Source organism: Coffea eugenioides, chromosome 2 (assembly GCF_003713205.1).
Source record: "Coffea eugenioides isolate CCC68of chromosome 2, Ceug_1.0, whole genome shotgun sequence".
NCBI classification, from domain to species: Eukaryota; Viridiplantae; Streptophyta; class Magnoliopsida; order Gentianales; family Rubiaceae; genus Coffea; species Coffea eugenioides.
In genome coordinates this window covers 63489472-63509171 of record NC_040036.1, presented here as the reverse complement: position 1 = coordinate 63509171, position 19700 = coordinate 63489472, and the positions used below count along the sequence as shown (strand labels likewise).

General features: G+C 31.7%; 1 protein-coding gene across 1 annotated transcript; it reads right to left on the bottom strand.

Moving 5' to 3' along the window:
- Positions 1 to 2968: 2968 nt before the first annotated feature.
- On the bottom strand, positions 2969 to 6674 carry LOC113760018 (ammonium transporter 3 member 2-like). The gene is made up of 3 exons (XM_027302597.1): positions 6087 to 6674; positions 4530 to 4815; positions 2969 to 3543 (listed from the first exon to the last, which is right to left on the bottom strand). Exons 1-3 carry the CDS (start codon positions 6672 to 6674, stop codon positions 2969 to 2971), a joined length of 1449 nt encoding a protein of 482 aa, XP_027158398.1.
- Positions 6675 to 19700: the final 13026 nt, after the last annotated feature.

The window sequence follows — 19700 nt, the reverse complement described above, 5'->3', positions numbered from 1 at the left end:
TTATTTTGTTGGTGACAATCCTTTCCTCATTGGTCCAAATTCTGATTCCTTACAACCTGATTTTATTCTTCAATTTGAAGGTTCAGAAGCTGCCTATCTCGATCTTACTCCATTTGTGCAAGATAGGCCATACCAACAACAACTTGCAATGAATTTTGTAACTTTGCAAAATCATGTCCGGGACTTTTCTAACCCGATTGAGCATCACTATGAAGATCCTTATCTTGTGAATGTGAATGGTAAGCTATCAAGTGATTTTATACCTACAAATGATAATCGTGTGATTTATTGTGTAGGTCCAAATTCGACCATTCATGACACAGGACTGATTAGAGAGCTTTGGAGTGGTTGGAGTCAAGCCTTGAGTTTTCCATGGCAGATTGTGAGCATTTTCAAGCTGACCAAGAGACATGTGCACCGAATTACAATAATCATGACGTATGCAAGTATCATCCATTCTAAGAGAGCCAATATGTGGAGATTTGAAGTTTCATACTGCCAACTCTTGTAGTACCATTCATTTCCAAACACGATTTGAGGACAAATCTTTTTTTAAGAGGAGGGGAATGATACGAAATATGGGCCGCTTATGGGCCATGTTTTGGGCTGCAAGAGATTGAATTTTTTAGTAATAGTTAGTAGTTTATTTTCTAGATTTCTATTTTATTTGCTATGAATAAATTCGGTCCAAGACCTCATGTTGAGTTGGATCCGATTTATAGAGTCTAGGCTCACTATAACTTAAGTTGGTTAATTAGCTTTTATTGGGTTATGTTGGGCCAGCTTAAAGCCTTCATTGGATCGATTATAAGCTGACCATTAGATAGTGGATTTGAGTAGTGGAATCGGGCCAAAGGCCTAGCCTAGCCGAGTTAGGGTTTTCAAGTCACTTTAGGTTTTCAAGTTGTAAGGCTATATATAGCCTAGGTTTTCATTCAATAAAGAGGAGTTCAGATTTTATAAAATATATGTGAGTTATTTCACTCTCTCTTGCCTCAAGAGAATTTCCTTTGAATACTTGAGAATTAATCTCAAGCTGTTCATTGAACTTATCAATCAAGTAGTCTCCTTGATTGTGGCGTTCGTCTATCCATACTTTTGGTTCACTAAATTTGCTAGTCGTGGGTTAAGGAATCTCCTTAGTTCGTGGCTCGTGATTCTAGAAGGGTCAAAGTTCCGCCAATCACCCCAACTTGGTGTTCGTCTAGATCCGTCTCACATCACGTGAAACTCAAAATGAAATGGAAATATCTTGTTAGTTTTGACCATTAATTCCGTCAATGATTGTACTGAAGTGCAACGTATGTGGTACTTAAGAGGGAATGAGGGGTAAAGTGTCCAGAATTAGAATTTAACTACTAAAGTTGAAGTATGTCTATAGTTTAAAGATGCAAAATAAAACTTATCCTAAACTTTAAGAAGAATTTTCTTAAAGATTAAAAGTTAATGGAGATTGTGCAAAAAAAGCTAATGGTGAGTTTAGTTTTGAGTGGGAACAATATGAAATACGCTAAACTTTGTGCGCATTTTCTCTATTATTACAACGTTCTCAGTGTGTTCCTTTTCACAAAGGTTTAGAAATTTCTAACTCTCCTGTTTCACCAGAACATTGTTTGTCTTGGCAAATTTTTGTTTGTCTAAAATACTCATTTTAAGTAACTATAATGATAACACTCAAAAACACTTAAAAACTGTCTAAACATGGACCCTCTGTCAAGTATAAAACATCCAAATTTATCAACGTAAATTATCCAAAAAAAAAAATCTAGGTAAATTATTATTAGAAATTTAAGGAAATGTAGAAAAATGTAAAAAGATTAATGTCTCAAAAGGATAAAAGGTACCACCTTTTGATCAGCCTCCATATTCAATCATAGTGGATGTAAAATATATATAGCACCATCAATCAGCCTTCACATTCTTATACTTGCAGTTTGTGAAACGGTCATGTTCTATTGCCGAACAGAAAGATAGTACAAAAGAGAGATTACAAAATCTTAAGAAATAATTGCTAGACCAAAAGACACCTAAAATTGAAAATACAAAATAGTCTAAATAGTACAAAATATATGCAGTCCAAAAACCCATAACTTACTCTTTTAATTTGATGCCTAACCAAAACCTCTCTTAGATTGGGGTGTGGATCCTCTAAAACTCTTTTGGCCCAGTGTATTTGTCACTTAGATTGGTCCTCTTAGCAAGATGAGAGATTTTGTTTTAAAACTCCCAATGTGGAATATAAAAATAAACTCAACATAGCACATTAAACCTTAGAGTTTGTTTCGATTGCTTTTTTTTAGAGTTTTGTAAAAAATATACTATAGTGATTTGATGTGTTTAAGATAAAATGATGATTGAAAAATATATTCATGGAGAATATAAACATTTGTTTGAAGAAAATCCAAAAATTTTTGACAGTACATTAAAACATTTATAAATAAAAAATTAGAATATAAAAATAAAAATTGAAAACTACTAGCATTATATACATATTTTTTTAATAGAAGCAAGTCTCATTAAGGGATTGCTGAAAATTATTCAACATGATTTGATTTACGTATATATTTTGTGTTATTTAGACTCTTTTGTATTTTCAATTTTAAGTGCCATTTGGACTTAGGAATTATTTCTGAGGATTTTGTATTCTCTCTTTTATACTCTCTTTCTGTTATAATATATCTGTTACCCTTTTAAATTATTGTTGCAAAGGGCATATACATTAATTATACACCAACGTTTGAGAAAATTTTCATTTTTTGTGCATGTCCCCAGCAATCTATGCTATACATACTTTTGTCCAACGAATAAAATGGACTAAATTCAGCTGTTTGTAATTTTTCTTCGTCCTATTACATATTCATAAATTTCATATCACCATAAACAGTATAAAAAAAATAAGAAATGAAACAAGAAAGAACATTTGAATATGGCGACAACAACATAGTTTATGTCTGGTATTCCCCCTACATCATACCATTTGCAGTTCACTGGGAGTCTTCGACACCATTGAAAACTTTGACATAGCAGAAGGATACTCATCAGCATCATACACAGAATTAACCTTGGGATTTTCAAACCTATCCCCATCACCCCATAATGCATATGCTTCCTCACCATGCACAACCTCATCTCCCATTTCCAACTCCTCTTCATTCAATCTAAGAGGGACAATCAAATTGATGAGCATACAAATAATAGTGGTAGTGAAAATGTTGAGACATATAATAAAACCCATCCCAAGAAGTTGAATCCCCATTTGTCTTAGACCAGCCCAAGTTCGACCTGTTTGGAGGCCATAACCGAGGCCTATGTACTTTTCCCAGTCCGGTGCGTTGTAGAAAATCCGGCATAGTTTAGGCACCGCGAAAAGGCCGGTGAGGATGCCGCCTAGGCTTCCGGCTAGGGCATGGGTGTGGAAGACTGCAAATGTGTCATCTACGCTCCTTAAGAACTTGATCCTATAATGCAGCACCATCATTGTGAACCAAGGAATACATCCTGAAATCACTCCCATGAGGATAGCTGCCCAGCATTGAACTACACCTGATAACATAATTTAGAATTTCAGTGTTGCTGGAACAGATTGATTTGCATGATGAAATACATTAATTTCTTTTGGAATTTTGATGAAGCAATTAAAAGGGATTAGTTAACTAATCTACCGAAAAGTTCATCAGCATCTTAGTGATTCCGGAGAGGAAATGGACTGGTTTGTTAATCTGATTTATTTTCAGGGGAAAATATATGCTAGGGATAAAACTTATCCTTTGCATTATGTAGTAAACTATCCAAGACAAATTAATGTGTGATTGTTTATTTCTTAGTAATTTGAGGCGTAAAAGGTTTAGTTATGGACTTGACACTCATAATTTGTGTAGTGAAGTAGAATTCGGTGCCTGTTGATTAACCTTAAATGAAATGAAAACATGTAAGCTCGCATTGATGCAAAGATAGCCGTTTTTTTTTTGTCCGAATTGAATATTTTTGCTTGAATTAGCATGAGCCTTGAAAAAAGAAGAGTTAAAGTAACAATTTGATTGGCAGCGAGAAGCATGTGTATCGCTATTATTACTAGTGCTTTTTGAACTAATCTTTCTTTTATATATATATATATATATATATATATACACATATATTATGGATCTAAATGCATGATAATTAATTTTAAATTAAATTGAACTTCATATTTTGCACATATATCATGCATCTACTCCTACAGTCTTATCATTATCTATGCTATAGTATATGAAAGGTTAATTCATAACTTTTAACGTATAGAATACTTCAAAGAAAAAGAGTAGTTTACACTTCAAATGTCTACCAAAGATAACTGTTAATATACTATACTGAAATAACATTAAAACTATGAATTTGAGACTAGAAGAGTATTTTCTTTATATAATAATAATAATAATAATAATAATAAAGGGCATCCAAGTTGAATTTTAGAGTTACCTTTTTATATACCATTAATTATCATATGAGAAAATAAAAACAAAATTTTCATCAAAGAAGATAATTTTTGATACCTGCTGCAGGAGTAATGCAAACCAGGCCAGTGATCATGCCCTGCATGGCACCAATAATTGAAGGCTTCCCAAAGAAACAATAATCAAGAGCCAGCCAAGTTAGCAAGCTCACAGCTGTACAAACATGAGTGTTCAACACAGCCAACGACGCAAGACCGCTGGCGGCGTAAGATGCTCCGCCGTTGAACCCAGTCCAACCCATCCATAGCAGGCCTCCGCCGGCCAACATCATAAGTACGTTGTTTGGAGGAAATCTTTCCTTGTCATTTGTAGTTCTTGGCCCTACCTATAGAAATTTTGTAATAGACATGACAATTTGCTAGTAGTAAAAGTTCTACTTCTATCTATTTGTTTTTAGTTTTCATCATTCTGCTTTGTCATTTGTGATGTGGATTGCTTGCTTAGTTTACCATTTGTTTCTTCAAATATTTTGCATCAATTAAGTTTCAGAATTTCTGATTTAAAATTTGGATTTTTTCTAATGAAGTTTGTGGTCATATTTTTCTAATTTAAAATTTGGATTTGTCTAATGATTATCCTTGGCACTTATCAATATAGACAATCAGTTATTGACACATATAAGATCGGATTTATTATCCCTTTTTGAGTTTTGGTCACTTTTTAACTTATAACTTAAGTTTTTCATAAGATTAACATCTATGCCTCAAGCCTAAACAAAAAAGGAAAAAACAAAGAAAATTGGTGACTTAATTAATTAATGCCATGGACTATCTGTCTAACTCTTTAACCGGTGACTATTTTAGCACAGGACTCACAATATATTGTTTCTTTGTAAAGAAAAGAGGATGTTTGAAAGTTTAAACTCAAGTTCTCAAAATTGCCGACTAATGTTCCAATCTACCTTACAATCTATTAGCTCAATTTGCATCAATCAATGGTCGGATGTTAATGATTTTGTAACTATTAAAAAGTTGATTAAGATGTGCACTTTCTTAAAGACAAAGGCAGTTCAAAAATGGTGATAAAAAAATATACAATGCACGCCAATTGATCTTACCCACTCTTCTAAATCTAGTACTCATGCTTCTTTTCAATTATCAAAGTCAACATGTTTTATTCTCAATTCAACGTTCACATAGAAAAGTGAGGCAACTTGGCAAAGTAGAAAAAAAAAAAAAATTTCAAGGGAGAGTAGAAGTTGAAGAACATTCTCCAATAAAAGTTACTATGGCTAAGTCCCCTAAGCTTAAATAATTGGCATGTACAAATTATAAGTTGATCTGCAGCAGTATAAGTGGAAATATTGGAGGCGAAGGAACCAATCAGTAAGACAAATAATGAGACTCCCCACCCTTTTTTTATGGCTCTTATTTAAAAGCTTCACGCAACATGAAAAATAGTAAAACAATATATGTAATTCCCCAATTATCTCCTTAGACATTGTATAAAGTTTTTTTTTTTTGGCCCAGGTTATTATTAGTGCAAGGTTAAATTTTATGTAATTAATTTAACACGTGTTGATGATAATAACAATCTGAGAAAGGTCATGAAAAAAAACCAGAAAAAAGTTTAATCCTAAGAGTTAATCACACTTACCCAATATGCAGCAGTAAATCCAGCAACACCAGATGATAGATGGATGACAAATCCTCCAGCAAAATCAATGATTCCAAGCTTGAACAGCCAACCGTTAGGGTTCCAAATGCTATATGCTCCAATAGTGTAGGAAAATGTATGCCAAAGAGGCACAAAGAACATCCATGCACCAAAGTGCATTCTTCCCAGAAGTGCCCCACCAATCAGAATAGGAGTAATTGCAGCAAATACAAACTGGAAAAACACCATTGTTGCTGTAGGAAAATACCCTAAAAAAGCCTGTTCAAGAAGATATTTTTCGTCTAAAGCTACTGATGGTTTTCCCCAGAATGCCACGAGCTTATCGCCAAACGACATGCGGTAACTCCAGCCAACCCAACAGACTAAAACAACTGCAAATGCATAAAGAGCCATTAGGGCTGAATTTATTGCCCATTTCTTCTTAGCCATGCCACCATAGAAGATGATCAGACCTGGTACACTTTGTAGGCCAACAAGTGTGGCTGCCGCAAGTTGCCATGCATTGTCTCCCTTGTTCAAAAAATCTGGGCTACCCTCATCTGGTAGCAGGTTTTTGGGCAATTCCATGCTGTTATTTGATTGAAAGTGCAAGATTTGGGTGATTTTGGTTGAGATAAATTTTAACTTGAAAGGTTACAATTTATGGGGTAGAGGAAATAACTAGTGATCATAAATTCATATGCTTGTGAACTTAGAGTTTGTGCAGAGTTATTGGTGAATGAGTGAATATGACTGAAATGAACTGATGGGTTAGTCTGGTGGCCAATGATAATGAGCTTATGAAGATCCTTGTGTATGTGACCATTTCAACAGTTTTAATTGAAATTTGCAATATATCCTTCAACTTAATCTTTAGTGTCACTTGCAACCCTATTTTAAATTACACACATTTGGTCTAAAGCCTAATCAAGCTATAAAAATAGATTACTACAAATCGATTGTTAAGTGTCTTTTAAGATGTTGAATGGAAGGAAAATACATCTTTCTATCAAAGTAGGAGGAAAACCATCTTATGCACATATACTGGCAATAATTATTTAAATGCTATATATACAGCTTCATTCTCATGTCTAAATAAGATAGTTACGGTCCTATTGTGGCACTCCACAATAGTTTTTCCTTTAAATAAATAGATTGCCAAAACTCCTGAAAATCATATGGATTATTACTTCGGGAAAACAACCATTTTAGTTTCATATATTTAGGGTCTTGTAATTTGTGTTATCATCTATTGATTTAGTCCCTTATCTTTATGAAATAAAGTCAAAGTAGGATCTCGAACAGAAAATTAGAAAATCCTAATGTAACTTATCAGGTGCATGGCATGTGAATAGTGAGAATTAACCGTTCTGATCACTTATCTTTGTAATTGTATCCAATTTGGTCTGTTATATATCACCACATACCAGTTTAATGATCGTTAGTAGTTTTACATTAGCTTTTTTTTTTTTTCTAAAGTTGACGAATTAAATCGGTAGAGCCCCTAAAGAAAAGGGTCCAAAATGGCCGTTTTCCCTTATTACTTCTTGTAAAATTTCAACTTAAATTATAACTGTGTCCCCAAAATGAACTTCTAGGTTATATAATATCTGGAACTTCTGAAATATCAAGGACTAAATTAAAAATATTTTAAAGATTTGCTATAACTTAGAGACTGCACATCTTCCATATTTAAATCAAACAAAGTCCCCGTTATCTACTAGGCACTGTTGGATGCACAATGCCATTTGTGGCTAAATGCCAAAGGGACAAATGTAAAATGATAGTAGCACATATATGAATGAGACCATTGGCCGGCTGCATGGCAACACATTGCCCTGTATTAGCACTTTTGGCCTGTATTAGTTGGGATGATCTGCTTAAGAGGATAAAGGGTCGATTTGCATAATGTTCAGTTAAAACATCATTTTAATGGCTATTAAAGCTGTACTCTTGCTTCCGATAGTACTCTGTCCCAGTTTTTGCGCCAATTTCTTTCCTAGTCTCTAATTTTTTGCTAGGTGTAAGTTTACTTGTAAACTATTGTGGTGTATTATTAATATAAAGCTTGTAGTATATTTGCACCTAGAAGAAATAAGGAATGAAATAGAATTAAATTGGTACAAGAAGTGAGATAGAGAATTCTGTAGGAGATTTCAATTTAAACGTTAAAATACAGTGGAGACCTCACTTTTGTGGTAATCAAATCGTTATCAGAAAAGTAACACGAGAAAGGACAAACAAGAAAAGCAAAAAGGAATATTGTAAGGTACTCAAGGCATCTAAAAGGGAGCAAATCTAGGATTAGGTCAATTATTGGTTCGACGAAATTCTGTAGCCCCGGATTACAAGGTGTACAATATATAACAAATCATAATTTGTAGACATTGTGATTTTACTTGTTTCAATAATTTAATAGATGCTGTAGAGAATTCCAAATACAACGTGCAGAATTTTGTTCCTCTATAGATGGACAGTTTGTAAATGTATATCCATAATTTATTTAACGATAATAAGTTGATCCTAATCAGAGTTTAATATGACTTTCAGCTTCCATGTATCACGGATTCATCCATCAAAATAAATGAGAGAGAACAAATGGTTTGTTCATAAGATCTATCTTATGGGTCATTATTTCTGGATTCTTGGAAAATTTTCCCAGAAAGTACCTTCCTGGTCAATAGTTGAACAGGTTTTGTATCGTATTGAAGTACCTATATGACAACAATTTCGGAAATTGATAACCATTTCCAAAATCAATGTTCTTGGATTTGAGCAGGACGGTTTTGGTTATCCTAACTATTTTGAAAATTGACAACCATGTCCAAAAATAATGTTCTTGGATATGAGCAATCGTCATGTTTCATAGTCAAGGTCACTGATTTGGGTTTCCTAATTCACTGAATGTATTTAATATCAATGAACTGTAGAATTTGGAGAGGAAAGAATATGGAGGAAGACAAAGTAGAGTATATGACTAGAGAAGGTAATGGGCATTTGAACGACTTATGTATGAATTATAACTTATATCAAGGATTATGTATTCTTTTATCTAAAAAGCAGAATGAACTAATGGGTTTGTATAGATTGAAGAAACCTTAGGTATTAGTTTCTTTGAAAAATTGAAATTAGACTAAGGAAAGTGTCTAAATGCATTAATATAAGAGGGTAATAAATATACACGTATACATTTAGATAGTAAATTAGGTGCAAAATAGTACTAATCAGTGCAAATGAGGAGCTGTTAGAAAAATCAATGAGTATGAGCCTAGAGTTACTTACAAAACATTTTATAATTTTCAGAAAATAGTATTTGCCTGAAGTCCGACTTATAGAAGTATTGACCTGTACAAGAGTTTTTTCTTTGTGGTAATGAGAGATCTTAAATCCAAAACTTCCAACTTACAATCTTTCTTTCTGTACCAAGAGATTTGGCATAAGTTGCGCAATAAAGAAAATTGCATAACTTACATTATATTTGGGCTCTTGGGTTAAAATTAACACATCTATAGTCACCTGTGTGTATATTAGAGAAGTAGTTTTAAGCATATGCAGGATCAAGCGAATTATGAAATACTCGTTCCCATTGTCCAATTTTTGGAAGTTTTGTTGACGCGTCTTTAAGCTCATACGGGACATTACCTACTCTAACCTATTGAGATTCATGATTTTATCTTGAAAAGGCACCTCACAAAAGTGTAACATCTTACCTTACAAGTTAGACTCCATCTTGACTATGTATCAATATGGGATCTCTGGCCCTCTCCCCTACATCCAATGTTTTGAAAATTGGACCGGATCGGCCGGTTCGACCGGTTGAACCGCGAACCGGCCATGGCACCGGTCCGGTTCTATGCGTTGGTTGACTTTGCCAGAGAACCGGTCAAACACGGTCAAAACCGTGAAAACCGGTGAACCGTGTTGAACCGGTTTTTGAGTTTCCTTTCTTTTTTTTTTTTTTAACTTTATGCAAAATGCTTCTATCAAGATTCGAACTCAAGACCTTTGCAATAGAAGACCAATGTAGTAACCATTGCACTATCACATCTTATTTGTTTTTTTTTGATAACTTATTTATATAAAACAAACATTTATATTTCATTTTTTCATTTTTTCTTACAAAATCTTATCCTCTCATGACTCTTTCTTTTTAATCTTCAACTCTTTCTTTCTCTCTCATCTTTTCTTTTGTTACTCCATTTTTAATCAAACCTCTTTAGTTTTAATTTATTGATATTTTCTTCTATCTTTTAATTTTGTTTTTGTCCATTAAATTGGAAAAAGTTAAACAAGAATTATTTTTCTTTAACCCAAATTATTTAATACCACAACTACTCACTTTTATCTCATTTTTTGTTTCTTATCAAGTTTGCATTTCGATTTTCAATTCTCTTAATTTCTTTCGAACTCCAAACTTTCTTTTTTAAATTACAATCTTTAAATCTCAAAGACGTAAATTAAAATTTAAGTTCACAATGTCAAATTTTCATAGACGTGAATTTTGTATAATTTCAAAATATTGTGATATTTTTGGGTTGGATTTAAGATTTTTTGGTAGATATAATTGAAATTGAGATGAAATTTATTTGTTTTAACTTATAATTTAAAAAATTTATTTTTGAAAATCCAAATTATTCAAAAATAGTGAACTTTTCATCATATAAAGTTTTAAATTAGTCCATTGCATGTCTTATTTTGTGCATATATATTTATATAAATTATTTTTAAAAAAATTCATTGAACCGAGATTGAACCGGTCCGACCGATTGAACCTCGACCCTTTCACCTCACCGGTTCAATTGACGGTCCGGGTTTTAAAACATTGCTACATCACCATAAGCTCACAAGCTATGAAAAAATCTTGTATATAGTGCGAGGGTCTTATACGTGAGCGAGCGCTTTACATCATCACAAGTCCTCCAGCGAAGGAAGATGCTTTTGTACGTTTCGGGCGTCTCATAAATAGTGCCAATGTGTACTGTGAAGATGCTAGAATTTGTCTTTGGATCATGTGAGGTATTGTTTGCATTAATCGATTGTGCCTCATATTTTTGTCCTTTAAACTACTGTCTTACACGGGAGTGCTGTCTCCTTACTTTATAAGCTGACTTTTTTTTATAAGTATAAGTAGGAGCATTCGAGGTCGGAATCTGTCATTTATATTTCATCCCTCCATACCACCTTATAAATTAAGGTTGTTTTAACAATTTTAATGATCAACAGAAAAGAGATTTCTGCCCTTCTCCTTATACCACAAGAAGTCCCAATCAAGGAAGAGCCTTGTGTACAGTTAGAGGGTCTCGTAGACGGGTGGGTTCTTTGGCTCTCATAAAAAAATCTTGATGTTAGAAGCATTGTAGCACCAAAATGTAGAATAATCCCTATATCTAGAAAAGTCTATTACGAGTTCAAACGGATGAAAATCCCTAGCTAGATAGATTCCTTGAATTCTTCATAGACCCGGTCAGGTTTTCATTACCTATTAAAATTCAAATAGGAGGGCTTTTTCACCCCTTGTAACCTCCTATATCTAAGTCAATATTTTAAAAGAATAATCTAAAATTAGAAGTACTCAATTGTATTTGAAGAGTGTAAAATGAAAATGAACTAAAATTGCCCTCTTGCTGTTCTTCGTAGAGAGTTAATGGACCTTTTGTTAAGTGGACTTAGTAGCTTCATGGGCCTTAGTTGATCTGGTGGATTGACTGTATATGCTCTGTAAGTGCCGCTGGAAATGTGATCACATCGGATTAGTCACATCAGTTTTTAAGATCTGTTTTTGAGTATCAAGTGACTAATCCGTACTGCAGCTTTGTAGCACGCCTAGTTGATATCATCAGGTTGAAAAATAACCTGGTCAAATTTTCGTTTAGTCTAATTTTTTGTGAAGCTATGCTTATCTCAGCTGCTTGAGACGTCCCCCTTGAACCCTCTTCATACTACCCTTACATAGAAGATGAATCTAGAATATGACTGAGAGAAACTTTTAGAGGGATGAATTTTATGTTTGTTCATACTTGAGTCATTGGAGGGAAGAATAATTGAGTGCCTTCATTCTTACAGTCGAAAAAAAAGGAAGGATTGATCGAGCTTCATTTTTCTCATTGAACTTTGGAGTGCTTTCTCGGAATTGGAGAGCTCTTCTTTTGATTTTTCCTTTTCTCCTTTCTTTAGACATGAGTAGAAATAGAGGTAGAATTTGTTCTTTAGAACCAGTAAACGCTACTAGTTGGATTGAGATAGCGTCTATTCTTTCCTTCAAAAAAAAAAAAAAAAAAAAGATAGCGTCCTTTCTTCTAGGGATTTGTCCCCCTTTTAAAGATGAAGTGCTAGTTGCTTTCGAATTTTGAAGGGTGATACAACTTGAAGTGCCTGGAAAGGAAATTGGGTTTCCTCATTGCCTCAAACTTCTTCCACCCTCTTGACGTATTAGTTTCTTTTAACTTTAAACTACAAGTTTGGTTGTTTTTCCAAACCTCTTTTTGCGATGTTTTCCGTCCTTTTCATACTTTTTCTTGAGCTCTCATTTTCTTGGTTCTTCATGGTGGTTTCTTTTTCAAGAAGTTGTAGTACTTTCTTTGGTTTTTGGCGGCTTTGCTTTTCCATGACTTCTCCTAGTGGTTGGTAGTACCTTTAGACTTAGTGCCCTCTTTTTAGAGGCAATCGTGACCCGCATGATTAATATTTTAATTAATTGATTAACATTTTATTGATAGTTAATTAGTATTTTGTATTAATGATGGTTGATTGATATCTTATATTAATTGATATTTCATTTAATCAAATCAAACAATTAGTTAGATATACTATTCTCAAATCAATCAATTAGTCAAATATAATATTCTCAAGTTATGATTTATAATAACATTTGCTTGTTGGAAGGAAACCTAGCAATTTGATATTTGCCAATAAAGGCCCCTAACCTAACTCATAATATCCTAGGATACTCTTTGTATGATACTGTTTTTTGTTAGACATAGATTAAAAGCTCCCTTACTCTAAGTTCTTCTTATACACAGCTTTATTTTGTTAGAATAGGCAAGAAGGAGCCAAAGAGATAAGAAGACATACTAGATTAATTTGTGCTTGACAATAATGGTTAGAGATGAGTTTGTTTAGATTTTCGCTACTAGTTTAACATGTGATATCAGAGCCAACCTTTAGCGAAATTGTTCAACTTATAACTTCATGGCTTATTGGTAATCTAATAAAAGTTACAGAGAATCAAATAAAGTTTAGACAAATCGAATTTAATTTTTCATGGGATCTATGGTCTCATTTACTCAGTAATTCAGAACTAATGACTAATCTCATGTATATGTATCATTCATATAATACTTTATCTAACTATGCAATTCATTCGGATTTGCTTCAATAATCCAATATAATTTGCAAGTAATTTGAATGCTTAAGTTGGTTGGATATCTATATCATATATACTATTTGATTCATTTTGCATGTCAAGTCATGTTTCAATTGAATTGATATACTGCATTAATTACTGTATGTGCCTATTAGAGACATGTTGCAGTAATTAAACAATCATACATTTAAGAAATTTATAAATCACTGAAATCAGTCAACAATCAAAATATTAATATTGTATTAATCTGTGTGAGATAATTGGTTGATTTAATATGAATGGATCTACATGCTTATGGAATCTCTACTACCTTGTTCATATCATGAATATGAGATATATATCTAGAGGCATAATTTCACATTGGTTATTGATTAATTTCAATATCAATTTTTCTACATCTATGGTCTTGTTATTATTTAAAATTATATAGTATATTTGTGCAATACAATTAATTATGCTCACTTATCTCATATTAGGATTATGGTGACAATATTAATATGGTTGGTTACATTTGAATTTCATAAAATTTCCTTTGTAAAGTTTTTTTTCTTGCATCTCAATTATTTGATGCATCAAGTATGTTAATCACATAAAGATTGGTGATTAAAATGAATGGGAACTAAAAAAGGAAATTAAGAAATTCTTTTGTCGAAATACACATTATTTAACTATTTTGATGTCATTATAACGTCTAACACACTATGTGTTTGAGAGTAATCACAACACCTTAGATATGTGGCATACTAAAAAAATTTAATCACATATAACTCAATGATTGAAATCAAGGACTTCTAGTTAATAAGTTGACTAATTAAATCTTACGAATTTCTATTAGAAAGTCTCTTACATCTATATTTGGGAATAGCCATAGAATCTTAAATATAGGGTGTGAAGAACTTTAGTCACACAAAATTAAGTGATTACATTAAAAGAGAATAGGAAATTCAACAAATTTTAGTCAGTATATGATTTTTCAACTATTCAAAAACTATTAGATGCCGTATCAAGAATTTTCCTTTTACATTATATATTTGAGAGTAGTCACAGCATCTCAAATATTTGATGTGAATTTTTTTTCACATACAATTTGGTGATTGAAATTATGGGCTTTTGGTCAACATATTGATTAGCTGACATTTTTAATAAGTTTCCTTATAACTTCATATATTTAGAAGTAGCCACAGCATCTTAAGTATATTTTCATTTGAAGAAATTTTATATTTCATTTTCACATATTATTGAGTGATTAAAGAAATTAAAAAAGGGCATCTAGATTAAGTTACAATTAATTCATTAAGATGATATCCAGCCCCATAGGGAGGTAATTATTTGATGAAATAAATTTACATAAAATAGTAATATGAACAGTAAATTAAGAGATATTTGTATGCCCACAAGTTTGAATTATTTCTTCAATTTATTATTTTAGATTACTAGTCTTATAGTTAAGGAAAGTAAACTCTAAACATTTTTTACAACCTTTGTGCATAAGAAAATTTGAATTTACTATTTGGATCGACATAATGTTGATTCAAAATTAAGGTAGAAACTTCATAGCTTTCCTGTGTTATAATTCTTGGTTGTTCATTTATGTTTATTATTTCCAATGGCTTTATAGTCCCTATTAGCTTGACTTTTGAGTTCATTCTCATTTCTACTTAGGGTGCAAATTTTGAATTAGCATTTTTATGAGAATAAATTATTCATTTTCTTATATTTGGATATATTTGCTAATATAGCAGTTGAGTACGAGAATTAAGAGTAGTTTAATATTTTGCTCATTCTCTCTCATATTCACATAAAAATAGGGATCAAACCCTAATTATTTTATAGTCAAATTTTGCATGAAAGTTATAAGGAAATTTTGCAAGTTTTAACTAGCACCCCTAAAAGGCTTTCTTTTGTGATACTTAAATATTGAGGTGTGTTTTAATTCATTTTTGAAAAATGAGAATTTTCCAATATCATCAATTAAAATTCCATTAAATTGAGATTGAATTATTTTTGCAGCATTATGATTCTCTCATTAAAGAATTTTTTTAGCCATTTGAACCTTTTATAATATAATACATAAAGATATGTGGTTAATCGCTTGTTTTAACCATATGTATTACTCCCTTCGTCCTAATTATTTAGTCATGTTTGGAGAATTCAACTTTTTAATAATAGTGGTTTGATTGTAATGTTTGTGTTTCTCTTTTCAATTTTACCCCCACAAATTCAAATTTTAAATTTGAATGGTAGCATGCATATGATTAGAAAAAAAGGGTTATATTGGGAAGAGAAACTAAAAGGTGTTTTGATTTTTCCAACATGACAAATGTTTTGGGACATTCCAAAATGGAAAGTATGACACTTTCAATAAGACGGAGGGAGTAGTAAGAATAAAGAGGTTAAGAAATAAGAGAAACATATGAGACACTTATGTATTAATTGTGTTTCATGAAAGTAGAAATGTAAATAAAGATAATTTTGTTCTCATTATATCAAATAGCAATAACGACCAGTGTTGTTTGTAAGAGAATGGTATTTGATACTTTGTATTGAAAAAAACTCAAAAGAAAATCTCAATTATTGAGTGTTATATATTGTGATATATTTTTGGTCAATTGATTAAGGTTCATCAATTCACATTGCCAATATAGTAAGTTTCCAATTATATGGAAACATATTGAGAGTGAAAAAAAGTTTCTTTTTTGGAACTAAATATGTTTGCATATAGATAAGTTATGTATTATTTCTCATTTAAAGAAAAATTGTTTTTCTAAAGACATTATTTTCTTATGACTTTAGATTTACTATTTTCAAATTAATTACTATTGGATATGACTTTGAAACTCATTATCCAATGATGGATTTTGAAAATAGTAAAGCTATTCACTCCAAAGTTTTCATTACCATCTTTTGAATTGAGCAATATATTATACTTGACCTTGTGCTCACCGCAATTAGTGGCATACACCAATTTTTTGAGAGGTGTCGCCCTTTGTTGGGTGGCCCTCTATGAAAGTTAAAAAAAAAAAAGAACAATATACTATACATGACCACAATAAACATATTGGTAGTAAGTATGATTATCACTAAAAGAAATTTCTTAAATTTTGGCATATGAAATTGAGATATATCTCCATAAGAAAATAAAGAGTTGATAAATCATAAATCATTAAAGATTTTAGATTTACTAACTATAGTATTTTAAGTAGACTGCATAAGTAAAACTAACTATTCAACCATTATGGATGCCATAAGAGTTTCATTATAATATTGATTTTGTGAATTACTTTATACCCTTCTATTATTGGATTAGTAGAGATACTTGTTTATCTCATTACTAAGTAAATTTCTTTTCTTGTTTGATAAAGGATCAACAATTAATACCTTTGGAAATGTTTAAATGAGAAAGGAAATTTGAAATTTAAGGGATAGAAAATAAAGTGAAAGCATATAAACAAAAGAGGGACAATATTATATGTGCTCATTTCATAAATTACTTAATTGAGAAGCATTTGTTAATGAATAAAACCAATGCTTTCTATTGGTTTCATTTAAATGGTGTACCTTAAGGAAATTATGAGTTTTGCATAGATATAGTATGTTGGCAATCTTTATATCTTGTGAGTAAAGTTTTATAATAAAGTATATACTTAAACAATTTCCTTCAATGTTGTTCAAATACCATTTCGATTATGGTATAGGTGGAAACCAAGTTTTAAGGTCTTATATTCAATTTTCCCGAGGGTAATCAACCTGCACATAAAGAAGGTGGATAAAAGAAACAAGGCTATCTTGCTAACTCCAAGAAATTTAGATTCTTTCATATGTTAAGAATTATTAGAACTGGAGATTCAAATTTCTTGAAGAACATTAAGCGGGAGTGCTTTGACTTAAAATTGGAGTTTGAAAAGGTAATGATTCATATTCGACTCATTTATATATGAAAATAGATGGCCTTTCTCAAAATAATTATTTAAATTATTTTAGATGAGCAATCAATTGAAAATTTTCTTGTCAAATAAACACATGAAGATAAATTTACCTTGAATCCACTGGTCAATTTATCTTTGAAATAGTGGGAGATAAAATGTTCTCTAAAATAAGAAAGTTAAGTTTTCTAGTTATTGTGTTGTATACTTACAAGAGTCTAAGGATTTAAGTTCTCTAGTTATTGTGTTATATACATAGAAGACTTTAAGGATGAATTATACAATGCTTTCACAAGATACAAATGGAAAAGCTCCATATTCTAGAACAATGTCATAAAAGAGACATTGAATATCGTAAAATCTCTGCCAAGTTTTGATTGATTTTGTTTAGGGTAATTGTCACAATAGTAACTTACTATTAGAGTTACATTAGATGAATGTGAAAACTAATGTCCTTAATATGGATCTTGATAATTAGGCATACACACGTGTCAACATAATGCATTCATAGAGAATGCAAACTAAACCAATTTATTACTCCTCAATGGTATATTAATTTATTGATTCTTGACTTGATCTTGGAAGAATTCCACTAGTAAATTAATTTTCGTCAAGGTTAGTGGGAGTAATACAGTGGAAGTTTTCTCAATCCTTGCTATTTACGAAGCCTTTATGTCATTGGCATTCACAAAACATAATATTAAGGAACATAGTATTACTTGGTTAAATAATCTACTTTATAATAATGAATAATTGCATAATGTTCACATCATGCATTAGAATGAATAGATTTACCAAAGATGCTATAAAATTATATCACAAGCATTTACTGCTTGGGCTACAGTTTGTCGATTTGCATTTTATCCACTATAGATATTCGACTTGGCTATACACTTTTATTATGTATGTATGAAAGAGTGAGAGCCAAGACAAATAAGTCGACATAAGGTATTCAATAGTTGAAAATAATATTTAGAAAGCTAATGGTAGCTATTCAGTATACAGTAAGAAGTTATCATTATTGATCAAACAACTAAAGTTGCCAGTTAAGTTGTTAACAATCAAATAACTCATACAGGAGTCACTAGCATATTTAGTATTTTGCTATTATTTTCAAACTATTATTATTGTCTAGACACTCGAGATACTTACGTTTACATGATGTTGTGCACATTGTTGTTCTATATAAAGTAAGGATCATTTGACTCATAAAGTTGGACCCTGAGTAACTTGTATAAAATTATTCATAAAGTTATTTTAGTGCTTGGTTAGAAAGTATAGTACATTATAATACATGGAAGAAAGTGCTCGCAGTGAGAGCATAACTGCCATAATTCTTTCTTTTTTTTTTTAGTGTAAGCAGGAGGACTCGAACCCGAGACCTCTTGCTTACACTCCCTCCCCCCATACCACCCAACCCAACCCTCCCCAAGCATAACTACCATAATTCATGTATTATTAATTTTTAATTAAATAACTGTTAAATTTGGTGAGTAATGATCAAGACTTGTGGCTTTTAACTATCTACTCACTCATAAGCTATCGGAATATTCTATATGGGTCAAATGGGGGAATGTAATACTTACCTCTTTTTAGAGGCAATTGTGATCCATATGATTGATATCCTAATTAATTAATTGACATTTTGTCAATAATTGATTAGTATTTTTTATTAATGACGATTGATTAATATCTCATGTTAATTGATATTTCAATTAATCAAATCAATCAATTAGTCAAATATATTATTGACGTGCGCGGGGGTATACATATACAATTCAACTCATCCACAATCAAGTTTTACATTTATAATTCCTAAATACCCCAATGCGATTTATCGGAAGTATACGAATCGTGAGCGAGTATAGGATATTAAGGGTCGATCCCACAGGAAAGATTTTCAATTACCAGTGATTTTCAAACTCTTTTATTATTTAGACTATAAGCATGAAGTAAAAGTAATAAAATTAACACTAGAAAGCTCTTAGAGGTATGGAATTCCTTACTACTCTTGCAAATGAAGTTACCGGTTAAGTGAATGCTATTATCTTGGCCAGTTATGGCGAAATTTCCTAATGTATATGAAACCTACTCTCGCAGTGAATCAACTATACTTGTAGCTAAGCCATACCTACTCTCGTGGTTATGAATTAACTACAAGTTTATTTTTTCTATGAAATTACATGAAACAAGTTATTAAAGCCACATAAGTGCACCTCTACTTTCGTGAGTGTACTCCCTAGGTTTATCACTTCCTTGAACTAGTGTTAAATACCAATTCTCATTGCAAACTTAACACCTTTAGATAATCACAACTAATGGCTAATT